Here is a 14,716-nt window from a genome sequence, read left to right as displayed (position 1 = left end):
TCTGTGTAGACAACACTTCCAGGTGGCAACTGACAGTGTTGAAACCCAGGGAATCAAAGAGGAGCAGAGTGTAGGCCGAAGCCTGCAGTGGAGCAAGTTGAAAGGGAACCTTTAACCCCCCCCCAGGCATTTGTTGCTGAAAGAGCCATCTTGTACAGCAGTAATACTGCACATGGAAAATGGTGGCTCCGAAAATTATGCTCCTTGCAAACGCTGAAGTACACACTCATATAATGTGTCCCCTCACACCGTCAAACCATCCCGGAAGTGGGACTTTCCTTTGTAATGTGACACAGCACAGCCGTCATCCCAACCCCCTTGGTGCCGGGCGCCACCTCCTCAACGTTGTTTGGTTCTGTCACGGAGCCCGCGCTGTAATGTTATCCCTTGGCCATGCACAGTTAGCGGTGCCTGTCTTCTGACATCATGTAGGTGTCAGGCTGGCAGTGCCTGTGCGTCCAAGCTGCCCGAGATCCAACCTTGCAGTGTAATCTAATGTAGTCCCACTGCGGGCCAGGAATCCATGGGCATGCGCAGTGCATATCATCGCCTCTCACTCACCTCCTTCCTGCTTCTTCAGACTGTGCGGCGTCACGGCCGTGGCATGCTATTAGGGATCAGCTGACGCCGCCTAGTCTGAAGAAGCGTGAAGAAGGGGAGTGAGAGGCTAGTATATGCACTGCGCATGGCCATGGATACCAGGCCCACTGTGGGATCACATTAGACGACACTGCGAGGTGTGATTTCGGGCAGTGTGGACGCACAGGCGCAGCCAGGACGACAACAAATGATGTCAGAGGACGGGCAGCGCAAACTGTGCATGGCCAAGGGATAACATAACAGCGCAGGGTCCATGACGGAATCAAACAACGCTAAGGAGGCAGCACACGGTGCCAAGGGGGTAGCAATGACGGCTGTGCTGCGTCACATTACAAAGGAAAGTCCCACCTCCGGGACGGTTGGACGGTGTGAGGGGACACATTACATGAGTGTGTAGTTCAGCGTTTGCAAGGAGCATAATTTCAAGAGCGACCTTTCCCTTGTGCAGTATTAGTGCTGCACATGGTGGCTCTTTCAGTAACAAACGCCTAGGGGGGGGGGGACAGGTCCCCTTACATTTTAGTTGTGCCAGCGTGGCGGTCGCATGACACGTTGCCGGATACACAGCTGGGGATCAGCTGACGTTACTGAACCCCAATAACAGAGGAGCGACTGTTGACTGTGCACACAGCACTTCCAGGCACCAACTGGCGGTGTTAGAGCCCAGGGACAGCAGGAGGAGCAGATTGGAGGTATTGCCGCACACACAGCTGGGGATCAGCTGACGTTACTGAACCCCAATAACAGAGGAGCGACTGTTGACTGTGCACACAGCACTTCCAGGCACCAACTGGCGGTGTTAGAGCCCAGGGACAGCAGGAGGAGCAGATTGGAGGTATTGCCGCACACACAGCTGGGGATCAGCTGACGTTACTGAACCCCAATAACAGAGGAGCGACTGTTGACTGTGCACACAGCACTTCCAGGCACCAACTGGCGGTGTTAGAGCCCAGGGACAGCAGGAGGAGCAGAGGAACAGAGTGTAGGCCGAAGCCTGATTGGAGCAAGTTGAAAGGGAACCTTTAACCCCCCCCCCCAAGACGTTTGTAGCTGAAAGAGCCATCTTGTGCAGCACTAAGGATGCAAAAGGAAAAGGTGGTTCTTTTAATTATGCTCCTTGCAAACACCGAAGTAAACACTAAAAATGTGTCCCCTTATACCGTTAAACCGTCCCGGAGGTGCGAATTTCCTTCGTAATGGGACACAGCACAGCTGTCATTCCTATCCCCTTGATGCCGTGCGCTGCCTCCTCAGCGTTGTTTTAAGCTGTCACGGAGCCTGCGCTGTTCTGTTAGCCCTTGGCCATGCCCAATTAGTGCTGCCTGTCTTCTGACATAATTTGGTGTCAGGCTGTCAGTGCCTGTGCGTCCACGCTGCTCCAGATCCCACCTCGCAGTCTCGTCTAACGTAATCCCACTGCGGGCCTTGGAACCATGGGCATGCACAGTGCATATCCTCGACTCTCACTCCCCTCCTTCCCTCTTCTTCAGACTGTGCGGTGTCACGGCCGTGGCATGCTATTAGGGATCAGCTGACGGCGCACAGTCTAAAGAAGGCGGAGGGAAATTAGCGAGACCCCGAGGGGAAGATATGCACTGCGCATGCCCATGGATCCCAGGCCCGCAGTGTGACTCAATCAGAAGACACTGCGAGGCGGGATCTCGGGCAGCGCGGCCGCACAGGCGCAGCCAGCCTGACACCAAATTATGTCAGAAGACAGGCAGCACAAATAGGGCATGCCCAAGGGATAACAGAACAGCGCAGGCTCCGTGACAGCTTAAAACAACACTGAGGAGGCAGCGCATGGCACCAAGGGGGTAGGAATGACGGCTGTGCTGCGTCACATTACGAAGGAAAGTCCCAGCTCCGGGACAGTATAACGGTATCAGTGAACACATTTTATAAGTGTTAAGTTCTGCGTGTGCAAGGAGCTAAAAAAAAAGAACTACCTTTTCCTTGTGCAGCATTACTGCTGCACAAGATGGCTCTTTCAGTAACAAACGACGGGGGGGGGGGACAGGTTCCCTTACATTTAGGTTGTTGTGCCAGCGTGGCGGTCGCAGGACACATTGCCGGCTACACAGCTGGGGATCAGCTGACGTTACTGAAACCCAATAACACTGGGTCGTATGTTTTTACTGTGCAGCCTGCACTTCTGAGCCGCAACTGGCGGTGTTGGAGCCCAGGAATAGCAGTTCAGGTGGTAGAAAGATGAACACAGCAGGAGACCTGGATGACACCCAATTACTTAATCAGGCAGAGGAGTGGCAAATTCCTGCGAGATCCAGGCCTGGTTCATTTTCAGGAAAGTAAGCCGGTCAACGTTATCGGAGGATAGACGCATGCGACGGTCTGTTAGTACACCACCTGCGGCACTAAAGACACGTTCCGATAAGACACTAGCCGCAGGGCAAGCCAGCACCTCCAATGCATACTGGCTTAGCTCTGGCCTTGTATCCAGCTTAGAGACCCAAAACTTGAACGGGGAAGAGCCGTCTGGGAGTACAGTAAGAGGGCAAGCCATGTAGTCTGTCACCATCTGACGGAACCGTTGCCTCCTGCTGACTGGAGCCGCCGGTGATGGTGTAGACATTTGGGGCGGGCACACAAAAGTGTGCCAGAGTTGTGCCATACTGGGCTTGCCTTGGGCAGAGGCACTGCTTCTGCTCCCTCTTTGGGCAGAGCCTCCCCCACTGCCTCGACGCACTGAGCTGCTTTGTAAAGCACTAGCAGCACTCCTCTCAGTTGGACAGGAGAAGATGATGGAATTCACCAGTGTGTCGTGGTACTCCCGCAATTTACGCTCCCGGGTCAACGCAGGGATGAGGTTTTGGACGTTGTCCCGGTAGCAAGGATCGAGGAGGGTGAACACCCAATAATCAGGCATGTTGAGAATGTGGTCGATGCGGCGGTCGTTTCTCAGGCACTGCAGCATGAAATCCACCATGTGCTGCAGAGTGCCAACTGGCCCAGAAACGCTGTCCCCTGCTTGAGACATGATCTCTGCCCGCTCGTCATCACCCCACCCTCGCTGTACACACTGACCACTGGACAATTGTGTCGCTCCCTCCTCTGGACGGAGCTCTTCCTCCTCCATTGACTCCTCCTCATCTTCCTCACAAATTGGCCCCTGCGTACCCCTTTGTGAGGAACCACGTGGCGCTGACTCTCCAGAAGCTGATGGAAAAGGTGACTCCTCATCCTCCACCTCTTCCACAACATCATCCCTTAACCCTTGCAAAGTTTGCTGAAGCAGGCAGATAAGGGGGACAGTCATGCTGACTAGTGCATCATCTGCACTTGCCATCCGCGTGGAATAATCAAAAGGACGCAAAACCTGGCAGACGTCCTTCATAGTGGCCCACTCTGTGGTTGTGAAGTCTGATCGGCGCTGACTGCGACTTCTTTGCGCCTGATGCAGCTGGTACTCCATAACTGCTTGCTGCTGCTCACACAACCGCTCCAACATATGTAACGTGGAATTCCACTGGGTAGGTAGGTCACATATGATGCGGTGTTCCGGAAGGCGGAATCAGCGCTGCAGAGCAGCAATGCGGGATCTGGCCAAGCTGGAACGCCGCAAGTGAGCACACTCTAGGCGGACCTTGTGCAGCAGGGCATCAAGATCCGGATAGTCCCTCAGAAAACTCTGCACAACCAAATTGAGCACATGTGCCAGACATGGGATGTGAGTGAGGTTGCCAAGGGCCAAAGCTGCCACCAGATTTCGGCCATTGTCACACACTACCATGCCTGGCTGGAGATTCGCTGGCAGTAACCACACATCGCTCTCCTGCTTGATGGCATTCCAGAGCTCCTGCGCTGTGTGGCTTCGATGCCCCAATGAAACTAGTTTCAAGAAGGCCTGCTGACGTTTGGCCACGGCTGTGCTCATGTCGGTCATAGGTAAACGTTCACGGGTCCATGTGGAGGTGGACTGTGACGGATCCTGCAGAGAGGAATCTGAGGAACTGGTGTAAGAGGAGGAGTCGATGCGTACAGACTGGATTCCTGCAATCCTTGGAGTGGGCAGGACACGTCCTGCGCCACTCGCACGATCTGTACCTGGCTCAACAACATTAACCCAATGGGCAGTGAGGGAAACATATCGCCCCTGTCCATGCTGACTGGTCCACGCATCGGTGGTGAGGTGGACCTTGCTACTGACGGCGTTCAGTAGCGCATGTTTTATGTTTGCCTCAACATGCCTGTGCAGGGCAGGGACAGCCTGCCTGCTGAAGTAAAAGCGGCTGGGCACCTTGTACTGTGGGACTGCCAATGCCATCAAGTCACGGAAGCTGTCAGTCTCCACCAGCCTGAACGAGAGCATTTCCAGGGACAACAGTTTGGCAATGCCTGCATTCAGAGCCTGTGCTCGGGGGTGGTTGGCCGAGAATGCCCGCCTTTTCTCCCATGCCTGTACTACCGATGGCTGTAGAGTAGACTGGGAGTTTGAAGATGACTGGGAAGGTGGTGCTGTGGGTGGAATTACACAAGGTCTCTGGACAACAGTGCCAGAGGTTCTTCCATGGCGATCCTGGGAGGAAGCCAAACCAGCTGTGCGTGAGCTGGAGGAAGAGGCAACACGAGCTGAAGAGGTGGTAGCTGCCGCTGTTGGTTGGCCTACATCTTCAGTGTGTTTCTGTAACTCCACCGCGTGCCTGGTCCGCACATGTTTCCACATATTTGTGGTATTGAGGTTGCTGACATTTTTCCCTCTTTTTACTTTCTGATGACACAGCTTGCATTTGACAAAACAAATGTCATCTGCAACTGTGTCAAAAAAGGACCAGGCACTGCAAGTCTTGGGAGCGCCCTTTTTGGCTTTGGAAAGAGACAGGCTCCTAACGGGTGCCAAAGTGGAGGCTACAGGCTCCGCAGTCTTCCCCCTCCCTCTCCCTCTTTGGCCCGTAAGGGGAAGCTCTTCCTCAGAGCTGCTCCCACCACCTTCCTGTTCCTCACGCCACGATGGGTCAAGGACCTCATCATCTCCACTACCCTCTGCCACCAACTGCTCCTCCTGGGTAGTCTCGGCAGCACAGTACGCATCAGAAAGCGGCACCTGAGTTTCATCATCAGATGCGTACTGCGCTGTGGTCACCGGAGGCACTGGCCCACCTGCCTCTTCAGAGTCAGAGAGAAAAAGCTGTTGGGCATCACTGCACACTGCCTCTTCTTCCATTTCTCCAATGCTGCTTGGCTGGCCCCCTGTTTCCAAGCCAAGAGATTCAGAGAACAGAAGTAGAGACGGCTCCTGTCCTGGGCTCTCTGACTGCCTGGCCAATTTGGCAGGTGGTGAAGAGACAGATGGCTGCTCTCCAGTGCTCTGTGCCTGAGAGGATGTGGCACTAACTGAAGTCGATGCCGAGGCGTTAGCTGCCATCCACCCGACAACGGCTTCAATTTGGTCTTCACGCAGCAGTGGTGCACGGCGCTCTCCGACAAAGCTGCGCATGAAGGACTGTTCCCTGCTGAAACTGAGTGACGACGAGTCACCGGCGCCCGCAGCAGGCACAGAATCACCATGTCCTCTCCCTGCTCCTCTCCCTGCTCCGCGCCCACGCCCACGTGCCTTACTCCCTGCCCTCTTCATCTTGGTTGACAGATAAAGATAAGCAGAAAAGTACTAAGGCCTTAGTGTGCTTATTCCTGAAATGCTCCTCCTAACAGGTGTAAGAAACACTAATGTTGTAAAGTGTGGACTAAACTTTATTATTTTTCAAATGTGGCCTACACAAGTGTTAAGTTGTGTTTGGTGAACTTTATTTTTTTTTGTGCAGATCGGGCTACAGAGCTAGATTAAATCACACGGAGACCGTGCAGACAGCCGTAAACGGCGCTGCAAGGCCAAAAAACCCTCCTCTAGGTTATCCTATGTAGTGTTTTCCACTATTTAGCTGGAGACGGATGGAAAGACACTAATAGGAATTTTTTTTTTATATTTTAACCCCTTCATGACCGGGGGATTTTTCAATTTTCCGTGTTCATTTTTCGCTCCCCTCCTTCCCAGAGCCATAACTTTTTTATTTTTCTGTCAATTTGGCCATGTGAGGGCTTATTTTTTGCGGGACGAGTTGTACTTTTGAACGAAATCATTGGTTTTAGCATGTCGTGTACTAGAAAATGGGAAAAAAATTCCAAGTGCGGTGAAATTGCAAAAAAAGTGCAATCACACACTTGTTTTTTGTTTGGCTTTTTTGCTAGGTTCACTAAATGCTAAAAATGACCTGCCATTATGATTCTCCAGGTCATTATGAGTTCATAGACACCAAACATGACTAGGTTATTTTTTATCTAAGTGGTGAAAAAAATTCCAAACTTTGCTAAAAAAAAAAAAAAAAATTGCGCCATTTTCCGATACTCGTAGCGTCTCCATTTTTCATGATCTGGGGTCGGTTGAGGGCTTATTTTTTGCGTGCTGAGATGACGTTTTTAATGATAGCATTTCGGTGCAGATACGTTCTTTTGATCGCCCGTTATTGCATTTTAATGCAATGTCGCGGCGACCAAAAAAACGTAATTCTGGCGTTTCGAATTTTTTTCCCGCTACGCTGTTTAGCGATCAGGTTAATACTTTTTTTTAATTGATAGATCGGGCGATTCTGAGCGCGGCGATACCAAATATGCGTAGATTTGATATTATTTTTATTGATTTATTTTGATTGGGGCGAAAGGGGGGTGATTTAAACTTTTATGTTTTTTTTATTTTTTTCATATTTTTTTAAACTTTTTTTTTTAACTTTTGCCATGCTTCAATAGCCTCCATGGGAGGCTAGAAGCAGGCACAGCACGATCGCCTCTGCTACATAGCAGCGATCTGCTGATCGCTGCTATGTAGCAGAATTGCACGTGTGCTGTGAGCGCCGACCACAGGGTGGCGCTCACAGCGACGGGCGATCAGTAACCATAGAGGTCTCTAGGACCTCTATGGTTACCATCCAGACGCATCGCCGACCCCCGATCATGCCGACCCCCGGCATTTAACTAGTTAATAGGTGCGGGCAGATCGCGATTCTGCCCGCACCTATTACAGGCACATGTCAGCTGTTCAAAACAGCTGACATGTCCCGGCTTTGGTGCGGGCTCACCGCGGAGCCCTGCATCAAAGCAGGGGAGCCGGCATCGGACGGTATAGTACGTCCGATGCCGGTAAGGGGTTAAACAGGCTGCACTATTTGAAAAAAAGGAAATTGTTTTTCAAGGTATGAGGCAGTAACGCACCCTGAGCTCAATCCAACCGGATATGGCTGCACACAGACTACAGGGCGAGCTGGGCTCACACGGAGACCGTGCAGACAGCCGTAAACGGCGCTGCAAGGCCCAAAAACCCCCCTCTAGGTTATCCTATGTAGTGTTTTTCCACAATTTAGCTGGAGACGGGTGGAAAAACACTAATAGGGAATTTTTTAAAAATTTTTAAACAGGCTGCACTATTTGAAAAAAAGGAAAATTTTTCTCAAGGTATGAGCCAGTAACGAACCCTGAGCTGAATCCAACCGGCTATGGCTGCACACAGACTACAGGGCGAGCTGGGCTCACACGGAGACCGTGCAGACAGCCGTAAACGGCGCTGCAAGGCCCAAAAACCCCCCTCTAGGTTATCCTATGTAGTGTTTTTCCACAATTTAGCTGGAGACGGGTGGAAAAACACTAATAGGAAATTTGAGAAAAAATGTGCAGCAGGCTGCACTATGAGCAAAAAAGGACAACTGTGTGAGGCAGTGTGAACCCCCCCTGAGCTGAATACAACCGGGTATATGGCTGCACACAGACTACAGAGTGAGCTGCACACACACACACACACACACACACAGAGACCTTGCAGAACGCTGTTAAAACAGCGCTGCAAGGCAAGAGCAAGGTGAACAGTGAAGAACACACAGCGTTTTGCTAAATTAGCCTTTGGAAAGGAAAATAAAGCAATTAGCTAGCTCAACTGGCCCTCAGTTAGAACACAGCGTCCTGTCCCTAACTGAAATCACAGCAGAGTGAGCGCAAAATGGCGGCAGCGTTTTTTATAGTGCAGAGTGACATCATTTCAGCAGCCAATCACAGCCTTGCCAGTACTTACATGCCCACCATGCTAAACAGGATGTGCCCACACTTCCAATCATTCCTCATTGGCTGCTGCGTTCAGTTTGAATTCTGGGAACTTCCGATTCCGGTATCCGATACGCGGGAAGTATCGGAATTCGGTATCGGAATTCCGATACCGCAAATATCGGCCGATACCCGATACTTGCGGTATCGGAATGCTCAACACTAGTTATCTCATACATTCTGCACTTGGTGCCATTGCCATTTGTTTGTGTTGCTTTCCTTGACCCGGTATGATCATAACAAATACAATTTTATGAGGCCATCCTTGGCTGTCATTAGTAAAACTAAGAGAGGCCAATAGGAACGGAACATGCTTTGCCATCTATAAATTGTCAAACCAATGAAAATATGTCCCAATGCCACATCAGATGGTCTCTTTTGTAGTGGTCATGTTTTAAATAAGGATGTAAATGCACTTCTTATGTGCAGCATATGCAGTATTGAACTGGCCAAATATATTGCATGCTTAGAATCAAACTATTTTTGGATTAGAGATAACTTTACACATGCAAAAAATGTCAAATTTTAAATATTTCTGTTATTGAGATTATTTCATGCTATTAAGTTGTAAATCAAGTTTAGCCACTTAAATGTAAATATCTAATAAAAAAAAAAATCAAAACCATATGTTTTTATTGCTTCTATACTCACAACCTAGAAGAGTATGTAAAAATATAATGATATATTATTGAAAAGCTAAGGTTTTCCTTAAACCTATATACTCCTCCTTAGGATTTAATAACCTTCATAATTTCTCAAGAATAATAGCTACATTCCACGTGAAACATTCTAACACTGTTTCAATTATATAAAAGCATTACAAAAAGTTATTACAAGGCATTAACATTACAAAATGCATAAAATAAAGGTGACTGACAATTAAAATAGGTTTTATGGAATTTTACAGAATTTCCCCATGGCAAAGTTATGAAAGAAAGAGATAACTATTCATTATCCCAAGTATGCCACGCAGCTGCAGTGCCATCACTCTGATGCTCTGTGCAGTCTTAAATTGATAATATCACATACATCAATTGGAGTGCCCCTGTGGGCTAGGGGTACTCGGTACTAGGTCCTTCGGTTCTCAAGGGGGGATGTCACTGTGGCTGACCCGGTCCGTGGCCCTTGGGACGTCCGTGTAAAAGGGAAAGGTCTTTAAAGGGGAAATGTTCGTGACGCCACCTGTGGTATTCGGTCAGGGTGATCAACGCTGCTTTAAAGGCGCCGCTGGGGTGATGTTATGGCAGCTAGATGGTATACCTTCCCACAGGTGAAGTATGTCCCCAGGCCTTCCCAGTGTGTAGATGGTGGATGGTGTGAGGCGCAGTGAAGAACGAGGACACAAGGTTGCAGTCTCTTTACCTGTTACTGAATGCTTCAGCATCCACAGTCCAGGGTACCAGACCACAGGGCAGGCAGAGTCCGGACGGTTTGGAGGCAAATAAAGAGTCCCCTTGTCCAGGTAGAAATCAGTAGCCTTCCTCTAGCACCTTGGTGTTGTAGTACCTTACTGCTAAGCGTCTCATAAGGTCCTCACAACTGTTGCAGATCTTATGTCTCTCTCTCTGTCCCCCAGATGGATAGGACAAACCCGTATGGCCGGTGGCTTGAGGCGTTTTACAGGGACTCTATCATGCCCCATCCTCTAAGCCAGGGGTCGGGAACCTATGGCTCGCGAGCCAGATATGGCTCTTTTGATGGCCGTATCTGGCTCGCAGACAGGGGGCCCGGGGCCGGCAAGTCAGACGCCCCTGGTCACCGCACTATGTCCGCCTCCTGCTCCCGCACACTTCCGTCACTTACTTCTATCTATAGATAAGCAGCAGTGCGCAGGCTCAGTGACGCTGCAGAGCGGCTCCTCCCATCCATAGCAGGGGGTGGCTCTCTGTATCCGCCGCCACGCCCCTGACATGCCCACTACACAAGCATCGCGTGCGGATGCTTTCTTCAGTTCCCATGTTTCCGGCGGTGCCCGGAAGCGGCAGCACCTGTTTCCATAGTGACCCGCGGCCGTCCTAGCCATGTCCTGTCACGCACTGCGGCTCCGACTCTGCCGCCTGTCCCCGGCCCTCAGGGGCCCCCGCAGGAGCCTTCATTATGTCCAGGGCCAGAACCCCGACCCCTAAACCAAGGAGTACTTCTACTACATCGACCACCAGGGACAGGTACGGGGGCACAGTGCAGCAGGAGCTCGGGCCCCTGGGGCCCATAGCTGTGATCGGCTGCAGCGTGATTTCTCCTCTTTATTTTACAGCCCGCACAGTGGTATGTATATACCGCACAGCCCGCACAGTGGTCTATCCATCCGGCTGTGCTGTATAGACCACTGTGCGGGCTGTGCTGGATAGACCACTGTGCGGGCTGTGCTGTATAGACCACTGTGCGGGCTGTGCTGGATATACCGCTGTGCGGCCTGTGCTGTATAGACCACTGTGCGGGCTGTGCTGTATAGACCACTGTGCACCCGACTAACCCGTGACGAAAAGAAGACAGCTCTTCTAGAGGTCTACTAAAGTTCTATAGCACAAGGACCAAAAGAAACCTGGAGTTGGCCCTGCTTGCAGACAAATCCACAAATTAAAGAAATAATGACTCAGAGCCTTCTTTTCACCCCACAGTACTGCCCTTTATTGAAGAAGATGGCTAAAAGAAAGAAGGATGAGGAGTATCGTACTTTTCAGCAGGAGTGGACAGACGAATTTGCCTTTGTGGAGAGAGCAGGTTCACCAGTTTGTCTTATATGCAATGATAAAATTGCATCCATGAAGCGGTCAAATATAAAGCGCCACTTTGACACACGCCATGCTTCATTTGCATCGAAATATCCTGCAGGGGACAGCAGGAAGAAAGCCTGTCAAGAGCTGCTGTGCAAAGTGCAAGCTAGTCAGCAGCAACTTCGAGTTTGGACCCAACAAGGTGACTTAAATTCGGCTAGCTTTGTTGGTGCTTTGGCAATTGTCAGAAACGGAAAACCATTCACAGATGGGGAGTATGCCAAAACATTTATGCTTGATGTTGCCAATGAACTTTTTGATGATTTTCCGGATAAAGCCAAGATTATCAAACGGATAAAAGACATGCCTCTGTCAGCAAGAACAGTTCATGACCGTGCCATCATGATGGCAAATCAGATTGAGGCATCCCAAGTGAAGGACATAAATACAGCTCTGTTCTTTTCTCTTGCTTTGGATGAATCAACTGACGTAAGCCATATATCTCAGTTCAGCATCATTGCAAGGTATGCTGTCGGTGACACGTTACATGAGGAAAGTCTTGCTGTTTTGCCTCTGAAAGGGACAACAAGAGGGGATGATTTGTTCAAGTCATTCACTGAGTTCACTAAAGAAAAAAATCTACCAATGCATAAACTTATTTCAGTGTGTACTGATGGTGCTCCAAGCATGGTAGGAAAAAACAAAGGATTTGTAGCGCTTCTTCGTGAACATGAAAAAAGACCTATCCTTAGTTTTCACTGCATCCTACATCAGGAGGCACTTTGTGCTCAGATGTTTGGTGAGCAGCTTGGTGAGGTGATGTCACTTGTCATTCAGGTGGTCAACTTTATTGTTGCCCGTGCTTTAAATGATCGCCAGTTTAAAACACTCCTGGATGAAGTTGGGAATAATTATCCTGGTCTGCTTCTGCACAGCAACGTGCGCTGGCTGTCAAGAGGGAAGGTGCTCAGCCGTTTCGCAGCTTGTCTGAGTGAAATACGAACTTTTCTTGAAATGAAAAACGTTGACCATCCTGAGTTGTCCAACACTGAGTGGCTCCTGAAGTTCTTCTATCTTGTAGATATGACTGAACATCTGAACCAGCTCAATGTGAAAATGCAAGGCGTTGGTAATACAGTTTTATCGCTTCAACAAGCTGTGTTTGCATTTGAAAATAAGCTGGAACTGTTTATCGCAGACATTGAAACAGGTCGTTTAATACACTTTGAAAAACTGGGAGAGTTTAAAGATGCATGCACAGCAAATGACCCTGCACAACATCTTGATATTCAGCAGCTAGCAGGCTTTACATCCAATCTCCTGCAATCATTCAAAGCGCGCTTTGGAGAATTTCGTGAGCACACTCGTCTTTTTAAGTTCATCACTCATCCACATGAGTGTGCACTGGACAGCACTGACCTGAGTTATATCCCTGGTGTCTCCATCAGAGATTTTGAGCTACAAGCTGCTGACCTGAAGGCTTCAGACATGTGGGTGAATAAGTTTAAATCACTTAATGAAGATTTGGAAAAACTTGCACGACAGCAAGCAGAGTTGGCAAGCAAACACAAGTGGAGAGAAATGAAACAACTCCAACATGCAGACCAGCTGATTGTCAAAACTTGGAATGCACTTCCTGTCACATACCAAACACTGCAGCGTGTGGGTATTGCTGTACTGACAATGTTTGGCTCTACCTATGCATGCGAGCAGTCTTTCTCACATCTAAAGCACATCAAGACTAACATACGTTCACGTTTAACGGATGGAAGTCTCAACGCCTGCATGAAGCTAAACCTCACCACGTATGAACCAGATTACAAAGCCATCAGCAAATCCATGCAGCACCAGAAGTCACATTAATGGTAGGAAGTATTCTATTCATCGTTGGTTAGCAACAGCATTAAAACTTTATTATGTTATTAAAAAAAAGAGTTCGGAGATTTGTTGTTCTTTAAAATTAAATACAAGTCAATGTGTGCACTTTATGTACAGTGAGACTATTTAATAAAGTTCAATTATTTATTACGCTGGGTGTGCCTGCTTGTATGTACCACTTTAAGTAGTAAATGCTTTAGTTCCCTATGGGTCTGAGCCTCTCTTTTTTGTTAATTTTCTGTAAGACCAACACTTTTAAAAGGGCCACTGACAGATACAATTGCTCCAGCGGTCACTTAGTACACAAAGGAGTGTTCCTCACTGCTGCACTAAGCCACCGCTGGACCTAAACAATAATTCGCTGTAAAATAATAAAATAGACAATTGACATAACTGACAATGCGTTGTGTGACATGTCCAACATTCCAGCTTCTTTCTTCTGCGAATGCCTCAAAGCTGGCATTCTCTCAACATCAGGTGGGAAGAATGCCAGCTTCCAGTCATGCGCAGGAAAAAGAAGAAGCCAGACTGCTGGACTGATGTCATGCATCGCAAGCTCACAATGTAAGTTATTTATTTAATTTTTTACTGCTAATTACCATTGTTTCAGTCCAGTTGTGGCTTTATACAGCAGGGAGGAGCATTCCTTGCTGTACTAAGTGAACATTGGAGCGATTGATCTGTCAATGGCCCTTTAAACATATTGTACGGCTCTCGCGGAATTATATTTCAAAATATGTGGCGTTTACGGCTCTCTTAGCCAAAAAGGTTCCTGACCCCTGCTCTAAGCGGTGCCACTTTGCCTCCTGGGTGTAGGGGCGGATCAGTAACTTGCAATTAGCTGTCCTGCCGGTCTCTGGAGCAAGGCATAAAGGACTGTTGCTCCCTCTGTGTTCCGGCTACCGGGATCCTGCGCCTCAGAAGGAGGCAGCCTGTGTAGGGCAGAACTCCTCCTGGTATCCACTCCTTTGCTATGACTTCTTCACCCTCTCTACAATACAGTTCTCTTTCAGTGTCCTTTCTTAGGAACTGCCACACTTAGGGCAGGCACAGCTCCATGTCCTTCTGTCTGGATCTCTGACAGGTTCCCACCCTTGCCAGGGACCAACTACCTGAGCAAAGCTCAGCCAGCAACTGCCTAACTTCCTCCCTAGGCAACCAGTTTTACCTAAGTGTGAAGAGTGCCCTAATAAATAGGAGCATAGCTCCCCCTGGTGGCCTGGAGTGCGAAATGTGTTGCATGTTTGTGATACCTGGATTCAGTTGTCCTTCTTTGCCTCCAAGCGTAACACCACTCCCCCCTAGAGGAGAATGATATTACTGCAATGACCAGGACCCTGGGGCGCTGCACAATGACATGACAGCAGCAGCCAATGACTGGCTTAAACAGCAATAGGTCATACACGAGTCACTATTAAAGCAAA

General features: G+C 49.1%; 1 protein-coding gene across 1 annotated transcript; it reads left to right on the top strand.

The window, feature by feature from the left end:
• Positions 1-11,339: 11,339 nt before the first annotated feature.
• LOC138648113 (protein FAM200C-like) lies at positions 11,340-13,277 on the top strand. Its single transcript, XM_069737619.1, has one exon. It carries the CDS (start codon positions 11,340-11,342, stop codon positions 13,275-13,277), a length of 1,938 nt encoding a protein of 645 aa, XP_069593720.1.
• The last annotated feature ends 1,439 nt before the right edge of the window (positions 13,278-14,716 follow it).

This window comes from Ranitomeya imitator, chromosome 8 (assembly GCF_032444005.1).
Source record: "Ranitomeya imitator isolate aRanImi1 chromosome 8, aRanImi1.pri, whole genome shotgun sequence".
Classification (NCBI taxonomy): Eukaryota; Metazoa; Chordata; class Amphibia; order Anura; family Dendrobatidae; genus Ranitomeya; species Ranitomeya imitator.
The sequence above is the reverse complement of the archived record's forward strand: the minus strand, read 5'-3'. Positions and strand labels throughout refer to the sequence as shown.